Source organism: Mustela erminea, chromosome 12, assembly GCF_009829155.1.
Source record: "Mustela erminea isolate mMusErm1 chromosome 12, mMusErm1.Pri, whole genome shotgun sequence".
Classification (NCBI taxonomy): Eukaryota; Metazoa; Chordata; class Mammalia; order Carnivora; family Mustelidae; genus Mustela; species Mustela erminea.
The window spans coordinates 67,024,356-67,045,842 of record NC_045625.1 but is presented as its reverse complement, the minus strand read 5'-3'; the positions used below and the strand labels follow the sequence as shown (position 1 = coordinate 67,045,842).

At 34.6% G+C, this 21,487-nt stretch overlaps 1 protein-coding gene across 8 annotated transcripts in view; it reads right to left on the bottom strand.

The window, feature by feature from the left end:
- AGTPBP1 (ATP/GTP binding protein 1) overlaps positions 1–21,487 on the bottom strand; it is a 158,061-nt gene that overhangs the window by 36,463 nt on the left and 100,111 nt on the right. For all 8 annotated transcript variants that reach the window (XR_004277300.1, XR_004277301.1, XM_032306880.1 and 5 more), the window contains exons 15-17: positions 19,041–19,124; positions 17,392–17,478; positions 17,162–17,310 (exon numbers count right to left, since the gene is read on the bottom strand). Coding sequence is in view for 6 of the 8 variants with exons in the window: in XM_032306880.1 (XP_032162771.1) it covers positions 17,162–17,310; positions 17,392–17,478; positions 19,041–19,124 (320 nt within the window). In the remaining 2 variants the exon portion in view is untranslated. The remainder of the gene's footprint in view (positions 1–17,161; positions 17,311–17,391; positions 17,479–19,040; positions 19,125–21,487) is intronic.

Sequence of the window (21,487 nt, the reverse complement as noted above, 5' to 3'; positions counted from 1 at the left end):
AAGAGCTCAGGCTGAATAATTTCTGTGTGACAGACACTGCTCTTAGCATTTTTACATGTGTTAATTCATTAAATCCTCACAACAACCCTCTGTGGCAGGTGCTATGATTACTCCCATAACTAGAGTAGTTTCTTTCATAAAATTATTACACTTAAGTATTTTAATTATTTTATCAAATGCCTCTTCAGCATCCACTAAAAGAATTACACAGCTTGTCTCCTTTAATCTGTTGATGCAGTAAAATGTGTTGATAGGTTTCCTAGTGTGAGCTATCCTTGCATTCCAAGAAAATGCTATTCTTTTACTAGTATATAATATTAGCTAAAATCTCATTTAGAGTTTCTGTATCTAAAAATTGACCCCTTTAAAAAAAACTACCGTTACCAAGTATCAGTATAAGATTACACTAGCTTCAGAAAAAGATACTGAGAATCTATCCATTATTTACTGGAATAAATAAAAGTATAACCTATTTTTTAAAAGATAAATATAATTCAGCTGAAATACCATCTAAGGTGACTAAAAAATATGTTTTTTTAAAGGTTTTATTTATTTATTTGAGAGAGAGACAGCAAGAGCACCAGCAGTTGGGGGAGGAGCAGAGGAAGATAGAGAAGCAGACTCCCCACTGAGCAGGGAGCCCATGTGGAGCCTGATCCCAGATCATGACCTGAGTCGAAGGCAGACACAACTGACTGAGCCATCCAGAGACCCCTAAATACATTTTTATTTCCCTTTTCTAAAGTTACAGTATGTTCAGAATCCCTACTTTTTATTAATCAATTCTGGCACGTTTTATTTCTATCATTATTTTCAGCATTTTAAAAAATTCATTCTCTTCTTTTTGGTTTATTTTCCTGTTTTTCTACTGTCTTGAGTACTTAGTTCACTTACTTTCTGTCTTTTTTCTTTTCTTTTCTTTCTTTTTTTTCAGATTTTATCCATCTATTCAACAGAGAGAGAGCACAAGCAGGGGGAGCAGGAGAGGGAGAAATGTGGTACTCTATCCCAGGACCCCAGGATCAGGTTCTGAGCCAAAGGCAGATGTTTAACCAACTGAGGCACCCAGGCATCCCCTTTTATATTTTTTATATATTTTATATTTTAAATAATATAAGTTATTAAAGGCTTTCAATTTCCCTCCAGCTACCAGTTTAGTTATGTACCATAAGTCTACAAAGTGTCCTCTTTTGAAGTACTCCCAACATTAGAGATGTTCAGTTGAACTCTACCAGAACAGAGATGTTCTGTTATCTACAACATCCAAGACGGCTGCAACCTCTGGCTATTAAGGATGGGAGATGGGCAGAGCACCACTAAAATAACAGAATTTTTTACTTTAAGTTTACTTAAATTTAAATAGCCACATGTGTATGCTGGACAGCATGGTTCCAGTGATCTGAAACACCAATTTTAAATTTTCAGATTTTTTTTTTAGAAGGAACTTTATATTTCCAAGTACCCACTTTGTTGTTGTTGTTGTTTGAAAAAACTAATACTCTGAATCACAATGAAATGTGTAAAATATGAGTATTTTAAAATCACCAGTAAGTTGTGCCTTTAACAAAATATATTAAAAGTTTTAAATGTTTCATGAACATAAGGAGGATACCTCCTTGCACTCCTTCTATAAAGCAGAATGTAAAATGTGAAAAACAACGGTACTTATATTCCGATTCTCTAAGTATAGTTCACTGCTCACCCACCCCCCAAAATAAAGAATTTCCAGGCTCAAGTTCAAATGGATTCTTTCATACACTTCATCAAATACTCCAACTCATGTGACATTTTGTTTCATTCACATTTGTAGCACGACTTTTTTTACAGTTCTGTTTTATCCTTCTGTGGGAGAAGATACAAAGGACTTTTGTCCTATGTCCCTAACATTTCTCAGTTTCATAATCATATTATAGCATACCATTTCTTGGGACCACTTCAATTTTTTTTTAAGGTGTGATTTCAGGATCCCACTAACTTCCAATTCTAATTTGGATGAGCTGCTTTCTAGAAATGCTGCTCAGCTTTCATCTTGCTCACAGTGGAATCCCAGATTAGTTCCACCGTTTCCCCCATCTCAGACCTTACATCTCACTCTCAGTCAGCTGGAACACATCTTCAAACATATTCTCAAAATTGAATCCTAATGAATCCCAAAACCAAGCTTGTTGACTGTATTACTCAAATTTTCTGTATCGTTTATGTAGTGTCTTCTTGATATGTTAAATTCTGAAAGGGGCATTTTAAATTCTTACAATAGCTGTCTTCTAATTAAGTTGTATTTATTGGAGCTTTTGTTTGATCTATACAGATGACCTGTGGTTTGGGTTGCTATTGTATTATATAAAGGTTTGTGTCCTACAAAGCAAAGGAAACCATCTACAAAATGAAAAGGCAACCTACCAACTGGGAGGAAATATTTGTAAATCCTGTATTCAATAAGGGGTTAAGACCTAAAATATATAAAGAACTCATACAACTCAAGAGAAAAAAAGTGATTAAAAAATGGGCAGTCATAAAAAAGAAGGAAATCTTGCCATCTCCAAAAACATGAATGGACTATGAGGGCATTATGCCGAGTGAAATAACTCAGACAAAGAAAGAAAAATACTGTAAGATCTCATGTGTAGAACTGGAAAAAAAAAATCTCATAGAACAGATTGGTAAGGCAGAGAGGGAGTAGAAACAGAGGTGGGCAAAGTGGATGAAAGTGATTAAAAGACACTAACTGCCAGTTATAAAAGAAGTAAGGCTGGGGAGTGTAAAGTATGGCAGTAGGACTATGGTTAATATATAATACTATATTACACATCTGAAAGTTGCTAAGACAGTAGATCTTCAAATTTCTCATCACAAGAAAAAACTTCATAACTGTGTAGCAACAGATGTTAACTAGACTTCTTGAGAGGATCATTTCAAAACATATACAAATATTGAAGCATTATGTTATACATCTGAAACATAAGGTTTTATGTCAATTATACCTCAGTTGAAATAATGTCTGTGATTGGGGCGCCTGGGTGGCTCAGTCAGTTAAGCATCAGGTCATTATCTCAGGGTTCTGGGGATCAAGCCCTACGTAGTGGGGCCATTATCTTCAGGGTTCTTCAGCTCAGGTCATTATCTCAGGGTTCTGGGGATCAAGCCCTTGCTCATTAGGGAGTCTGCTTCTCCCTCTCCTACTACCCCTCCCCCAACTGGTCCTTGCTTGTTCTCTCCCTCTCAAATAAATAAATAAAATCTTTAAAAAATGTTTGTGATTATTATACATTTTCAAGAACTGCAACAAGTATATATGAAGTATCTATTCAGTGCTTCTGAACCTGAATTTTTCTTTGTCTGGATGGAAATGTAAACTAACACCGCCACTACATACAACATGCATGGAGGTTCTTCAAAAAATTGAGAATGGATATACCATATGATCCAGCAATTCCACTTCTGGCAATAAGAGAACCACTTCTGCTGTATTTTATTTGCATTTGGCTAGTTTATCCCTGCCTAAGCACTTATTTTCAACTTTGTCATTTAATCAACACTGCCCTTCCTCCTACTGTATAATTTTTTTTTAAAGATTTTATTTATTCATTTGTCTGAGAGAGAAGAGAGCACAAGCAGAGGAAGCTGTAGGCAAAGGGAAAAGCAGGGCCCTGCTAAGCCAGGAGCCTGATGCAGATCTCAAACCCAGGACCCTGGGATGACCTGAGCTGAAGGCAGATGCTTAACCAAGTGAGCCACCTAGGTGTCCCCTATATAACTTCCAATTTTTTATTTTTTATTTTATTTTTGAAGACATTTCAGCTCACAGTTAGTGATGACAGATATACACTTCACCTCATTCCTTTCATCTAATTTTCTTTCTACTATTTAATGTTTCTTTCTTCTTCTTTACCTTATTTTTACTGGCCTGGTTACATTTCTCCAATTTCTTTTTCTTTTCCATTATTTGGAAACTTTCTATTGTGCTCATCAATTCCACCTCCCATCCTCATTTCACTGATACTATATCAGTAACTAAGCAATCCCACCAAGATAAATTAACTTTTCACTTCTCCCATGTCACCCCCCATAGAACATTTTAACTTTTAACACATTTTATAAATTCCATTTCTATCTTGAGATCTTTTACTCATTTATTTTTCTCACAGAGGGCTCAGGGGTAACATATTTTCTGCATTCTACATACACAAAGATGTAGTTTGTTGCTAGTGGCAAACAAATGACAGATTTCGCAAAAGACATTTGGCTATCCTCTAACTTCCAGTGCCACAGATGAGAAGTCCAACACTAACCTAATTTTTTCACATGCAGAACACAGTGATTAAGAACATACAATCTGCAACCAGACTACCTATCTGAATTCCAACTTCATCACCTACCAGATGCATGATCCCGGGCAGATTACTAAACTTCTGATGCCCTCTTTTTCTCTGCTGTAAAATGGATTCTGTTTAATGGATGACATTGTGTTAGCACTGGATCACATGTGTTAGCACTTAGAACAAGGCCTGGCACACAGCAAATATTCAATAAATGTTAGCTGCTCTTATTATTATCATTATTTAAGTAACCAGTTGTTTTAAAGTGGAAGTATGTTAAGATTCTCTCTTTACACCTGAAATTCAAGTATTTCACTGGTGCATATAATGGAGTCCAGGATCTTTATTCCTTCCTAGGATTCACTGGCCCATTTCAATCTGAAACTTCAAACTCCTCTAGACACGTAAAACGCATAATCAGAGTTAACTATAGTAAGGTTCCAGCTGAAGTCAGGGCACATTAGATTTATCTGAAGTATTCTAATTTTATAGAAGACAATGTATTCTTAAAGTACTTTTTTAAATGATAGTTGATTTTAGTTAGAGTGGAAGAAGGGATATTTGAAAATTCTGACTATAACAAAAACCATTTGAACCAAAGAAGTAGCCCCAGGAAGAATCAATCAAATGAGGTAACAGTCTATTCAGCCTGACATTTTGGCTGTAACTGTTGTCATCAGCCACAGGATAAACCTGTATATGCATAAAAAATATGCTAAGAACAGTCAACCTTGTCACTTGAATACAATCAAAATACTAAATCGCCACAATGCCAACAACCTTTGGCATTAGCTTCTAATAATAGCTGTGTAAAGGCCAAAGCTGTAGGGAGTAGATGCTCAGTAACAATACAGACACAAAGAAAGACAAGGTGTTTTAGGCCTAATCATCAAATGTACTATGAATCACAGATTCATGAAATTTTCAAGTTGAAGCTATTACTCTCACATTTAACAGAGAAGGGGGACAAGTAAAGTTTAAAATGGAGCTCGAATAACCTTAAGGCACCTATCACAACCTGCATATATTATCTGGACTTGGTAATTCCACCTAGAAAAAATACACACTTCTAATATGGCTAGTATTACAGCAGAAATTTATACTAAAAATAGGAAGACCACATTGTTGGTCTGAAGGATAATGGTGGCCACTTAAATCTGAATCTCCACACATATCCTCACCACCAAAAACTAAATAAATAAATTCAACAAGTAGCACAAATAAAACCACACATAACTCCAGGTTTTCAGCATTACTAGAAGACAGACTATACCAAATTTTTTAATTAAATTACCCTAAATCTAAAAATGGGCAAAGACACACTAGGCAGATAGAAACAAAGTAGGGGTTGAAACACTGAGATCAAAGTAGATTAAAGGCCAAAAAATATTAAATGAGACAAAGAAAAAACTTTATAAAGTGACCATTCACACTGAAGATTAATAACACCCAGTACCTATGTACCAGGTAAGACCAATGTCCTGTGTAAAGCAGAAACTACAGGAGATACAAAAGACAAATCATACTATTTATAGTAGACGGACACACCACTCTCAGTACATGACAGGCCAAGTGAACAAAAATGAAGAATATGTATATGGAAGATTTAAAGAACATAGTCGATGAGGTAAATCTTATATACAGATGTTGAACACAATATCCTGATAATACAGAATATATATACCTTATTCTAACAGCACGTGAAATACTCACAAAAACTAATTATATATTAGATCAAAAGGAAATGTCAGGAGTTCCATAAAAAAGAAACACTACAAACAAAACTGTCACCATGTAATAAAACTAGAAATTAAAAACAAAATGAACACAAGCAGAGAGGCACACTTGCAGGGTCAGTGGGAAGAAAAGCTGACTTGGTGATGTGTCAGACCCTGAATGAGGTGAGGAGGGCATCTGCCCAAAAAGGCATCAGAAGGATTTTAACATACACTGGAATTGATCACTATGTAAATACACTAGGGATAATGGAAGCGCAAATTCTCCATGTTGGAGAAGGACACTGTAGATATAGGGAAAACCACCAGAACAAATCTCTGGAATTAAAGGTGTAAGTCTCCATGACCTCATGGAGATTGTATGGGGATGTGTGTACACGTGCACACACACAAACATAAATATATACATACATGTGGAGAAACTACTACAAATGAAAATTCCTGTATATATATTTGTATATACAAACATACAGTCCTCAGCTCTGTCTACTGAGAAGTCCAGTAACAATATGCATACAGTGCACACAGACCTTGGTTTTTAAATACCATTCAAGACTAAAACAAACCAGGGCTCTTCCTAGAAATGATTGGTACCAGGCAAGGGAACTCTGAGCACCATGTACCAAAAAGCAAGGACACCCATAAAGAATGATAGGGATACATGAAAATAAATAATGACAGAAACAAATTACAATCCATCCAGTAAAACAGGAAACCCATTCTGGACTGATATTCACATATTAAAAGTCTGAAGAGGAAAAAGATATTTACATAGTTTCAAAATACTTCCACCTAAAATACTTACTAATTACAAAAAGAAAAAGGGTTAAGTTTACAATGGAAAAGCCTGACAGACTCAGACTTAATCAAGTGATAAAATGATTATTATCAGTAATGGACAAACACATCCTGTGTCACCAGAGTACATCACCTCTCTAACATTCCTGCCACAGACACCTAACTTGAATTGAGCCACGAGGAACATGAGGCAACTCCACACTGAGAACCACTCTACAAAATAAGAGTCCAATAACTTTCAAAAATGTCAGGTCATAAATGTTAAAGCCTGCAAAACTGTTCCTGATTAAGAGTTTAGACATCTAACAACTAAATACACATGGTTTGAGCTGAATCCTCTTGCTATTAAGCACATTATTGAGAAAACAGATGAAACTCAAATGAGGGCCCTATGGATTAGAGAGGATTCACGTATCAATTATAATTTCCTAATGTTAGTAGTTATATTACAATATGCCACTGTTTTAGAAAATACACCAGAAGTATTCTAGGGTAATGAGGCATCATTTCAAATCCTCAATGACTGCATTAAGGGAACAACTTTTCTATAAATTTGAAAGTATTTCAAAACATTAAGAAAAAGTTGATCATAAATTGAACTAGAATCTTTTTTGAATCTTCTTTATTTGAAGATTTGTGTTTTTTTTAGGTGGGGGAGGGGTAAAAGGAGAGGGAGAGAGAGAATCCTCAAGCAGACTCCCCGCTGAGCATGGAGCCTGATGCAGGGTTCAGTCCAGGACCCTTAGATCATGACCTGAGCCAAAATCAAGAGTTTGCCACTCAACTGAGTGACCCAGGTGCCCCAAACTAGAATCTTCTTGACATACTATTTTGTGCATATTCATTTTACATTCCTAATGGAATTTTCTTCATAGTTCATCTATCCATCGCCTCATTCATTTACCAATCGTCCATTCATGCCATACTGTAAGTACGGCAGTCAGCAACAGTGACACTGTCCCTGATTGTGTGGAATTTGTAACAAGTGTGGGGGAGGGTGGGCAGGAAAGGGATTAATCAGCCACACACATAAAAAACATAAAACTAGTATAAACACCCCAAAGAAAAAAAAATAAACAAGAAACATTTATCAAGGGTACTAATCCAGCCTGAAGAGTCAGGGAAGGCTTCCTTAGTTGAGATAGCTCAGCTCAACTTCCAAGTATGGAATTAACTATCATGGGCAAGGTGGGAATGCTACAGACAAGACTCCAAAATTCTATTCTGTTGCCTGGTTCCACACATGTTCAATTTATATAAGAAGGTGGTTAAAAATCCTCATGTCTCTGGGAGACATGGCTGGGGGGAGGGGGGAAAAGAAGGGTGGTGGTGGGAGCTAGAGAAATGGAGTACAAAGGCAACAGGGAAGGAGCTAGAAATGAAAGCTCCAAGTAACTAAAATGCAAGACTGCCATCTAGCGGTAATCTAAGCAAACCCCTTTCAAGTAATGGGGGGGCGGTGAGAGAGAAATAGATTACAACAGATAACAGCATTATTATACAGTGACAAAAATTCTCAAATTAAATTCACAAATAAGATCTTCACCTGTGATAAAACTAAGTATTTAATACAAGCAACTGAAAAATTCCCAAGAAAAGGGCAATTTCAGAAACAAAAGCAAGAGTAATTCTGCCTCTTCTGGGGGCAGTGCGAAGGAAGATATTTTTGGACATATTTGGTAGAGCCTAATACTTAAATACTCCTGCAACCAGAACGTCCCAATCAAAAAAAGAAAAACAATTAATTAAAACTAATTAATATTATTTCCTGATTTCAATTATGTATGGCAATTAAACAAATTCTTCTGGCTGAACAAGTTTCCATTGCAAATATTTTTAATCATCAGCACCATCCCTGAAGGGAAGTCAAAATGAATCTAATGACAATAACATTAAATACATAGCTAGTTGCAATTTCTTAAAATGTTGAATTCCAGTTTACTAAAATACTAGTCCCTTCCTTCTTCTATTGATGTTAAGAAAAACCAAGATTTCCTTTATGTTGTACTAACAACAAAACTAATGACAGAGTTTAACTTAAAAAAATACATCTACCTAAAAGCTCATTTTACAGCTATAAACAACTTCTGAGTTAAATACTTATAAATAATGGAAATAAGAAGAACTCATAAGAGGCCACTTGTTGTCAGAATTTGGGAGGAGTTTCCAGTAAACTTAAGGCAGATGGAGCAGGACTGAGAAAAATCCAATGCAACATGCCTCATGCTCTATTTTTTCATACATGTATTTTGGATTTCCACAGCTAAAAAAAAAAGTGCTGCACTACACCTTGAAGTCCCTTAAAGAATAACAGATAAAACAATAAAGCACAAAAACAGGAAGCATTAAAGAAACCAAACATGTCAATTATAAAAATAATTTTATATAAGTTAAAATCATATTAAAGACAAGGGTCAAACAACAAAATCAACCTCTATTTATAAGAAACAACAGGCAAAGATATATCAAGCAAATTCAAACCAAAACAATATAAAAATAGAATTCAAGGCTAACAATACTGAGGTATGGCTATTAATTTATACCATTAAATGGTACATACAAAAGGAATATGGAAAAGTTATAACTATGTGCCAAATAATATTGCTTAAGTAGAAAATAAATATGTTTTCGTAAATGAGGGATTGACAGAAACAAAGAACTGAAAGACAATTTTTTTAAGAGGCAGAAAGAGAAGGTAAAAAAATAAAGGACAGAGAAAACCAAATAAATGAACTTGTAACACTAAACTAACAATGTATATTAAGTTGTTGCCAGGAGAGAACATGAAATCAAAAACTGACCTGATCTTAAGCCACAAAAAGTTATTCCAAGTCATAAATTTTCTATGTATATGAACAAAATGCATTAAAACTTGAAAATAATTTAAAAATTTTAATCAAATAACCTAATCAACTATAGGAATATAACAGATGTTTTCCTAAATAATTCTTGGATCAGAAAGGATACCAACACTACATACAATTAGAGGCAATCTAGAAAATAATAAGGAGACTTAATATTAAAATCTAGAGGGGAAGGGATATAGAAATAAGTTATAATCAAGAGCAAATACTTGGTCATCAAAAATAAATTTAGGTAAACAAACCAAAAGTTAAAAAGAAGAAAAAAAAGTCAAACTTCAGGGAGGAAAACAGAAAAATTAATAAATAAAAATCTTTGAAAGGAAATAATGAATAAAACCAATACCTAGGTTTTTAAAACAATAAATTATGTTGTGAGCACAACAAAAGGGAAATAAGCAAAAGTAACAAGAAAGCACACATACTGCAGATATTGTATAGAAATCTACATGATTTCTATGCAATATAGTATAGAATTTTGAAAATCTGAATGTCATGTACATAAGAAAATATAAATTATCAAGATTGCCACAATAAGTAATAGAAAACTAGGTGCATTTGGGTGGCTCGGTTAGTTAAGCCTTCGGCTCAGGTGAAGATCCTGGGTCCCTGGGATCAAGCCCCATGCGGGGCACCCTGTTCAGCGGGGAACCTCCTTCTCCCTCTTCCTTTGCTTCCCCCAACCCCGTTCATGCTCCTGCTCTTTCTCTTAAATAAATAAAATCTTTAAAAAAAAAAAAGAAATAGGAAACTAGACTAAGTCACAGATATCTGAAAAAGTTATCCAGATACTCCCTTTCCCACCCAAGGGGCACACAATCAAGATAGTGCTGGAGATGCATTCTTTCCAAATTTCATTAAGACATGTAAATGCTGGGCGCCTGGGTGGCTCAGTGGGTTAAGCCGCTGCCTTCGGCTCAGGTCATGATCTCAGAGTCCTGGGATCGAGTCCCGCATCGGGCTCTCTGCTCGGCAGGGAGCCTGCTTCCCTCTCTCTCTCTCTCTGCCTGCCTCTCCATCTACTTGTGATTTCTCTCTGTCAAATAAATAAATAAAATCTTAAAAAAAAAAAAAAAAAAGACATGTAAATGCTATACTGCTCCAGAACACAGGGTGGGGAAATAAAACCTTCTCCATTTAAATGTTCAAAGTTAGCATCATCTTGCCTCCAAAACTGGTTGAAGACAGCCCTCCAAAAACGAAACTGACTTGCCTAACTTATGACCAGTAATATAAAAACCCTTTAAAACAAAATACTAATAAATTAAAAATAGATGTATATTAAAATATTAATTCATATGGCAAAGTGAATTTACTTCTGAAACCCAAGGATGATTTCATAGTAAGAACATTAGTACAGGCACATTAACAGCTCATAGTATTACATGGTCACATCATATTAATAAATAGAAAAAAAATACTTCTGATTTTTAAAACTTAATAAAAACAAAAATTCTTCACTACAAAAAAGAATCCATACTCAAAAGAAGAACTAATGTATTTAATGTAAATACTAGAAAAATTCACATTCAAGTCAAAATAAAACAAGGATGCCTAACGTCTCCTTTTTACTTTAAACATTCTCGTAAGTCATATCTGGAAGTTATGAAACAATGAAAGATACACTGTATAACTATGGATAAGGAAAAATTCCAGGGACCTACTAAGAAAATCCACAGTATCAACTGAGAAACTATGAAACCTAGTAAGGAAGTTCAGTAAGGAGGTTGATTTTCAAGTGAATATATAAAACTTGACAGCTTTCTTAATTATAAGTAATAACAAGCCTGAAAACAGGGAGTACTCTTTCCTAAAAGAAACCCCAAAAGTACATGAAATACTTGAAAGTAAGTAGAAATGAACAGAACTTACAAAAAGAAAACAAAAACTTAGGTGAGGCCATAACAAATGAATAAACAAACCTATACACCATGTTCCTAAGCAGTAAGACTTAATACAAAAAATTCAGTTTGTAAAAAAAAAAAAAAAAAAAAAAAATCAATTTCTCTCAGATTATTCTACAAGTTTCATACAATGGAAATTTTTTGGCACTTGAAAAAACTATTTGAATATTATTTAGAATAAACTATTCTAGAAAAATAGGTAGAAAAATTCTTAAAATTTTTGAAAAAAGTGTTAGCTGTACTATACAGTCACTTACACGACAGTGGTACTAGAGCAAGAAAGACATCATGGTGGGTATTAAGGAGGGCATGTATTGCATGGAGACTGGGTATGGTGTATAAACAATGAATTTTGGAACACTGAAAAAATTAAAATAAAATTTTTTTAAAAGATGAAAAAAAAAAAAACAAAGATATTACACTAAACAGAAAGTCTCGGATCATTAAAATCAAGTGGTACTAGAGCAACAAACAGCCCCCAAACAAATGCTAGTCCACTGCTACTGAGAACTGTGGTATTTCAAACCAGTGGGGACAAATAATATAAGTGGAAGGTCAGAATAATTAAACCTAGATTCAAAAAGGCAGTAACTATGTGCAAGTTAATAGTGCTATCTCACCGACCAGTTTCCAAACTGTTTTTACTAACCACACCATTTTTCTGTAAGAGCTCCCACAGACCAACCACATATAATGTCTTCTAAGTAATGTTTCCTCCCCTTCTTTCACTAGAGGGTCAGGAACAGAGTTATAAATATAAACATTTGAGGAAATAACTCAATTTGTCAATATTGACAAATACTGACTTAACTACTAACGATAGGATTAAGTGAGATCCCAATTCACAGAATATACCAAAATAAATCCTAGATGATTAATTATTAACAATGAAAGCATATTATCAAATGCACTTGAAAAAGGCTGAACTAATTTAACACCCCTACCAGCACAAAAAGTACCCCTTTTCCCTAGTCTTCAGGAATCTATATTCATTTTCTTTGATAAATTCTACTTGGAGGAATTGGTGGCAATGCAATAATCAGAAATATACACACACACAAAATAATTAAGGATATCAAGCACAGCACAGCTTATAATTCTGAAATGCTGAAAACTTAAATTCCCAAACTGTTATCATTAAAAAATCATTGTACATTACTCAACAAAATATTATAAAAACATAGCAATTATGTCGCTGAAAATACTGAATGGCATGGCAAGATTTCTTTTATAAAATATTGTGCAATTAAAATAGTTTTGTGTGAATTTTCATATTGTAAAATGAATCTATAAAAGAAAAAAATTTAATATTAAAATTATGTGAATAAGTTTGAGGATAACAAAATGCTAAATGGTGGTTTTCTCTTCTTCCTGTAAGATTCTTCTCTAAATGGGTTTTTAAAAAAATTTTTTATAGATTATTTATTATTTATTTATTTAACAGAAAGAGAAAAATGGTGAGTGAGGGAATATAAGCAGGGGGAGTGGAAGAGGGAGAAACAGGCTTCCTACTGAGCAAGGAGCCCCATGTGGGGCTCAATCCCAGGACCCTGGGATCATGACCTGAACTGAAGGCAGATGCTTAACAATGGAGCCACCTAGGCACCCTTAAATAGTTTTTAATTTGCCAAATTTCCCACATAAAGATCCACTATTTAGGGCGCCTGGCTGGCTCACTCAGTTAAGTGTCCCACCTTTGATTTCGGCTCAGTGGTGATCTCGAAGTCATGAGATCAAACCCCACATCAGGCTCCCCGCTCAGTGGAGAGTCCGCTTAAAACTCTCTCCCCTCCCTCCTCACTGCACATGAGTGCTCTCGCTCTCTCCCTCTCTCTCTAAAATAAATAAATCTTAAAAAAAAAAAAAAGGATCCACTGCTTACTCGTCAGAAAAAAAAGTATTCACAGCTGGCAGTCAATGATATTCCACTTTCGTGAATTTGTAACTAAATAATTATATACACAAATATTTTATACAATAATGTTGATCTCACATTATTTAAAATAGAAAATAATTAGAAACTTAAATCTACAACAAAGAAAGGTTTAGTTAAGTTCTAGTAACTCTGTAGGATGTCCATTTAAACTCTGTTTCAGAGTAATATTTACCAGAAAAAGCATTAACAATATAATGTTTGGTTAATATACAAACTGTGAAACTGCATGGGTTACATGTCTTATTTTTTTCTTAATATATACCTAACTGTGTATATGTAGAAATCATATATTGCCTTAATAAAAAAAGAAAAAGGTTAGAAAAAAACAACAATATTAAAGTGATTATTTCTGGATGATGCACTGTTGATGGTTTTAATTTTCTTGACACCACCCAAATCCCTATGAGGTTGAGTTGGAAAGTATGACAAACACACAAGAATACCCAAAGGGCAAGTACTAAGGAGAAGGGAAAATTTTAAAATAAAGTAGTCATCTGTCTCATTGCTTTGATTTGGTTTCAGTTATAAAATTTTATTTATTTTAAATTTAAAATGACACTAAAGGAAGAGTTGTTGTTGTTGTTGTTGTTGTTGTTGTTGTTGTTGTTTAAATGTATCACACGGAGGTACAGGTTTCAAAAAAAAATAGAAAAGAATTTTAATTAAATAAATAAAATTTTTTTAAAAATGGAGCACTGGTCCAAAACATAAGCTTTTAATTTTATGTATGTAGTATGTATTTATTTTTGGGAGAGAGAGCAAGCATGAACAGAGGGAGAGGGAGAGGAAGAATTTCAAGCAGGGTATCTGCTGAGCACAGAGCCCAACATAGGGCTCAACCTCAGGACCCTGAGATCATGACCTGAGCCAAAATTGAGTCTGCCACTTAACCAACTGAGCCTCCCACCCCTATAAGCTTTTAATTTTAAAAATTAAAATAATTAAGTTTAAAGTAGTAAGAGTATTATTTTATAAAAGTAAACAAATAAGAACAGTTAGTAGAGAGGTCATCTACCTATAGATCTACAATTTGAAAATGATCATTTCAGGAATCGAAAGCCTTTTTATATTTATATGCTCTTATGGAGCACCCAAAATACAAATATAATTCCATTTCATTGATTGTCCTTTTCCCCTCTAAAATACTATGCTTGCATTACACTTACAAGTTAAATATGGAAAACATGAGATTTTCTAATTGCTGTAATAATCTGAGTTTCAAATAAGGTAATTTTTAAAAATTATATGAAGGTTTAGGGTCAAAAGTAAATTTTTCTAAGAAATGTGACGTCCAGTGATTACTAGTTATGCCCCCAAATCCCAAAAACAAAGAATGTTAAATAGATTTGTATCAAGAATATTCATATCACTCTCCATGCAAAATATAACCATTGACTCCTTAATACACATTAAAAATGGATTAAAGTAAGATTATGAAATATTTAAAAACTTTTAAAAATGCTTATAACTAAACCAGATATTAGTTTATCCAATCTTCCTATAATTACTGCATTAAATTAGTCAATCTGCCTAAAGCTTTTATCCCACACATGTAATCATCCAGCATATACAGTTTCCTATTGTCCACGAAAATAATGACAACTGAACACACCGTTTTCAACTCTTGAAAGCTGTAATTTCCAGAAATGCCCCTTAAAAAGCATCATCATATTCACACTTAACAACTATTAATATTTTTGCTGGTACAACACTAGAGTTTTTAAAACTGTCTCATGAGAAAAAAAAAAAAAAACAACGAAACTAGAAGCTGGTTCTTGGAAAAAGTTAAGAAAATTGACAAACTTCTAGCAGGACTGACAAAGGAAAACAAAAAGAAAATAAGGGGTGTCACTACAGACAATGCAGACCTCAAAAGGTTAGTAAGGGAATACTGTGACCAAATCTACACACACATTTGACAATTTAGAAGAAATGGATCAATTCCTAAAAAGCACAAACTACCACATATCACAACTCACTCCAGATGAAATAATTTGAACAGCCCTAAAACTATTAAAGAAATTTAGTTTGTAATTCAAAGACTATCAAAAAAGACATCCTTCCAGATCCAGATCGTTTCACTTGGAAAATTCTATCAAATGTTTAAGAATTAACACTGAGAGGCACCTGGGTGACTCAGTGGTTAAAGCCTCTGCCTTCGGCTCAGGTCATGATCCCAGGATCCTGGGATGGAGCCCCGCATCGGGCTCTCTGCTCAGCGGGGAGCCTGCTTTCTCCTCTCTCTCTCTGCCTGCCTCTCTGCCTGTTTGTGATCTCTGTCTGTCAAATAAATAAATTAAAAAAAAAAAGTTATATTAAAAAAAAAGAATTAACACTGAATCTATACAAGTTCTTCCAAAAAACAAGAGGAGGAAACATTTCCCAACCCATTTTATGAGGTTATTATTACCACCATACCAAGAAGAAACGGAATACAAAAAGAAAAAAGAAAATTATAGCTCAATATTCTTCCTGAACATAAATACAAAAATTCTTAACAAAATGTTAGCAACTATACACAATGACAAAGTGGACTTTATTCCATCATTTAAAAAAAGGCTGGTTCGGGGCGCCTGGGTGGCTCAGTGGGTTAAAGCCTCTGCCTTCGGCTCAGGTCATGATCCCAGGGTCCTGGGATCGAGCCCCACATCGGGCTCTCAGCTCCGCAGAGAGCCTGCTTCCTCCTCTCTCTCCCTGCCTGCCTCTCTTGCCTACTTGTAATCTCTGTCTGTCAAATAAATAAATAAAATCTTTAAAAAAATAAAAAATAAAAAATAAATTAAAAAATAATTTTAAAAAAGGCTGGTTCAATATTCAAAACTCAATCAATATAATATACCATCGTAACAATCTAAAGAAGAAAAACAACCTAAAAGAAAAGAAAATGATCAGACCAACTGAAACAAAGCTTATGACAAAGTTCAACACCCACTCATGATTAAAAACAAAACAAAACAAAACAAAAACCTCAGCAAAGAGTAATAGAAGGAAACCTCCTCAACTAGATTTTAAAATCTGCAGAAAACTACAGCTAGTATCTTGCTGAAAGGTGAGTGATAAAGGAGGGGCACAAGGCTGTGTGGTGACAGAAGTATTCTGCATCTTGGTTTGCCGTGACTGGTTCAAGAACCTACAAATGTAGTAAAATGGCATGAAACTCTGCACCCGCACTGCACCAACGTCAAATCCTGACTCTGGACGTAACCACTTGAGGAAATTCAGTGAAGAGAATGTGAGAACTTTCCTCAACTTCTATCATATTTCTGGGAGATTATTAAAAATTTAAAAAGATGACTTTATGTAATTCTCCCCTAGATAAACTGACATAAAAAACTAGATTTTATGCAGCATTAGTAATAAATCTTTGGTTGTATTTGATTTGAATAAAATCAAAGATATTCACTACATTTTAAAGGGTTTTTCTCCATCAAAGCAAAACTCAGTTTATTTAAATTCTGCATAATAAATACCTGAATTTTGAGAACTAGAGAAAAAAGAACAATGAACCTTTTTAAACAAGTCAATAATTAAAAAAAAAAAAAAAAACTCCTGTCCCTCGGTTAAGATGCCTACATACTTTTTAAAATTAGGGGAACAAAACATGTCTTACCATAATTAAATTGACTGTTGGATTTTTCACAGTTAATGATGTTAAACCTGTAAGCAACACCCGGTCGCATTCCACTGACTTCAAAGTAAAACCACTGGTGATAATGATTGCTATTTATATCTGAGTTCAAAATAAGATCATATTCATTTCTGAAAATAGAAAATATAGAAATCTGATTAGAATTAGGAAAATATCTATGTATAGACAAAATGTGAACTTAAATGACTTACTTTCTAATCTGAATTACTTTGCGCAGATTCCCAGATTCAAATTTGGAGTTAAACTTCAATATATCTCCTTCTTCTGGTATAGTGTAACTAAACAAAATTTTTGAAATAAGTTTAATAAAATACATTGCATGTAAATAAGTGAACAAAAGATAAATAAAATTACACTACAAATTAAAACTATACCACTATGGCCACTTCACCCTCATTATTTTTAAACCAAAAAAATACAACCAACACAAGCAAAACACAAACTCTGGCTAACATTTATAGATTTAAAAATTAAAACTACAAGTAGAGATGTGTTCTCACATTTACAGTGAATGATAATCAAAATAAGAAATTCCACCTCACTGAATAAATGTCATTCCGAAATACTAATAATCATATAAAAAGGCCAGATTTTTTTTAAATGCACATGACCTGTATTAAGTAGCAATAATTCTAATTAAACTATGTAGTTCTCAGGTAAAAATTTCATTTTAAATTTATAGTGCTATATAACAGATATTATCTTATTTAATTAGTACCAAGAAGGTAAAGGTATTATCTTCACTTTACATAGTCACTACTTAGTATTTACTGATTGCCTACTAGGTTCCAGATTCAATTTTAGTTGTCTGTCTGTCTGTTTCCCTGATTAAATACAAATGCTTGCTCTTTTGAAGCTTACACTCTAATAGGGGGACACTAAGACTCCAAGAAGCTCAAGGACTTTGCCAAAGTCGTTTAAGTTAGAAATAGCACTGGTCTCTATGCTATCCTCAAGGTTCCTGAGTTTCTCTTTTTATCACACCTGCCTGATCTGACACAGAATTACAACTGAAATAACTAAGATATTTTGAATAAGGAGATCTGTTTTCCATTTTTAAGATTATTCCAAATTCAGTAATCAGTTTGATACAGCTTTTATCCTTATTTCTCTGACAAAGATCTTTAAAAGGTGTTTTATTTCCTCCAAAAAGACCAGTAAGATGTTAAATTTCCCCCCAAATATTAGAATGTTAAAGGAGGGGGAAACCCATTGAGGGCTAATTAAATTTCTCCTCTGAGAAGGCAAATAATAGTCACATTCATCATTTCTAATCTTCATTTATTTACTTATATTTAAACCCTAAAATGTGATGATACCAGTGATAACCATAAATAATACCAATGCATGAAGCATCATAAGCAAATGGCCTCAAAGGTCTGGAAAGTAATAGAAAGGACCAATGCATACTGTAAGCAGTAAAAGATGAGAAAGAATAACAGGGACCACGGAGAAATTGGCAACCACATATTCCTTCTATAAGGGATAGTAATTTGTTGTCCCAAGGAAATGAAGGTTCAGTATTACAGGACAAAACTGCAGCCTTCCATGTGAAATCTCCACTCTCTCCACTGCAGGTAATTAGAGATGTTTTTATCAGTTTGTGACCCTTCCCTTATTAAGCCCATTGAAAGTCTACCTATGAACAAAAGCAAAAGGCTGTGATATATTCAAATTAACATGATTAACTTTACCATTACATCCCTGCTAAAAGATGAAAATGGAATAAGGGCAAACTAGGTGGAATTTAGCTCTATTTTTTTTTTTATCTTTTACAAACAACACTGAAATTTGAGAGTACAAATAATACTAATAAAAGTAAAAGCAACAACAGACTTACTTGGGGTTATCTAAGTCATACACCACTCGATCTATGATATCACTCTGATGTATTAACCTCTCAATATCTTGAGCAATTTTTGTCCTGAAATCATAAAAGAGAAGTGTGACCACCGAAATTCATTATTATTATGCCAAGGCACAACTTTCTCCAAAATAAGTTTTGGATGAAAAACGTACAAAATGACAAAATTTCTTAAAAGAAAAATGATCCCTCCTCTATGTATTTTGTACACACAAAAAATTATCAATACATAACAAGACAAAAATCAGGATTTTCATGTAGCTGTAAGTCGAAGAGCTTAAAAAAAACTTGAATGTTTATGACAACTTTCTACATAGAAATAGTATGAAGCCACACTCTAGTCCTTAAGCAAATAATTTTACATGCATAATAACAGCAGTAAAGATATAAGAAGCCAGAAATTATATACAAAGGAGATTTTTTAAACCCACCCTTACTGGAATTCAGCTAAAACGCAAATGGCAAACAGTTTACACATTCCACAGAATCTGTGCTCTCTTCTGTGGCTGGAGAGGAAATGTGGAGGGAAGGGGAACACTTGTGTCAGGAAGCAAGTGTGGACCCTGAAACTCCAGGATTCTCTAGGCCCGATCTCCCCCTATTTCAGTCCAACAAAATGGACACCAACTAACTGAAAAATTCCTAAAATCCCTGCCACTGTCCTAGAAGAGTGAGCCACACACAGACCCCACAATTCTCCCTGTCAGTAATTAAGCCAAGGAATATACCAATCACTGAAAGTGGCACCAAACTGTAACCAAACCAGAATAAATGTTGACCATAAAACCGGATGCCTGGAATTCCAGGTAGGCTGGCCTCAAGGGTCCTGGTGGGAAGATGTCTGTTGGTGGTAATAGTCACAGTGTCACTTGTCATATTAGCACTTATTCTTAAAGAGGAAGCCAATTATATGAAATGATTTAAATTTTAAGTTTGTCTGTTTCAGCTAAAGATTGGTAATGCAGGAACGCCTAAGTGGCTCCGTCGGTTAAGCATCTGCCCACGTCTCAGGTCATAATCCCAGAGTCCTGGGATCAAGTTCAGAGCCAGGCTCCTTGCTCAGTGGGGAGTCTGCTTCTCCCTATGCCTGCTTCTCTCTCTCTGTCCCCCTGCATGTGCACGCGCGCGCTCGCGCGCTCTCTCTCTCTCTCCCTGACAAATAAATAAATAAATAACTTTAAACAATAAAAAGACTGTTAATGCAGACTAGAACTGTGGTCTACTGATTTACTAATAGAGCAAAGTGGGAAAATTTGCCAAAATGATTATAATAAAATGTTAAGAATCCACTAAAGAACTTCAGATAAATGTGAAATTGTCTCCTGCACAAAGATACTTCTTTGTGATTATGGAGTATTAACTCTCATATAATTTAGAAATATATCTAATCATATCACAGTATAATTTCAGAATAAGCTAAGAATCTATTCTGATGAACTCAAAATTATCAGGAAAACATTAAAAGGTGTGATAAATATAATACAGGAAAAATTAAGAATGTACAACTCTAAATTTATTTTTAGGTTTATTCTACAAAAAATAGTTCATCACTGATAAGCAATCTATCAAAAAAAATGAGTATCAAAGGATTATGATATAAATCCTTGAGTTAGGCTCAATATCATCACTTTCAAATGCCAAATTCTTCCTAAACCTTTTAAAAAGCTATTAATTACGGAGGCGCCTGGGTGGCTCAGTGGGTTAAGCCTCTGCCTTCAGCTCAGGTCATGATCCCAGGGTCCTGGGATAGAGCCCCCATCGGGCTCTCTGCTTGGCGGGGAGCCTGCCTCCCCCCCTCTTTCTGCCTGCCTCTCTGCCTACTTGTGATCTCTGTCAAATAAATAAATAAATAATCTTAAAAAAAAAAAAAAGCTATTAATTACAATAACAAACAAGTCCAAATTTTGTATCACCCAGATCTTAGACAAGAGATGGCACTCACATATATTCAGATATGCCATATCAAAAAAAAAAAAAAGTGAGTATTCAAGTATGTGTGAAAGACTAAATATATCCACTTGTCAGAATAATTTAGTAAATAAGGTTGATACCACAAATGTGCAAAAAATAGTACCTACAAAAGTCTGAGTTTTGTTTTGTTTTGTTTTTTTTAAGGAAAATGTTATTAACAGGCTGATACAACAGCTCAATTCTACAGCAAAGTCCCTTAATGTAAGAGAGGGTCAGGAGTGCCTGGGTGGCTCAGTGGGTTAAGCTTCTGCCTTCGGCTTGGGTCGTGGTCTCAGGGTCCTAGGATCAAGCCTCCCATCCAGCTCTCTGCTTGGCAGGAGGGCCTGCTTCCTCCTGTCCCTCTGCCTGCCTCTCTGCCTACTTGTGATCTCTGTCTCTCTGTCAAAAAAATAAATAAAATCTTTTTTAAAAAAAGAGAGAGAGACAGTTTGTCAGAACAGCACTGACAGCCA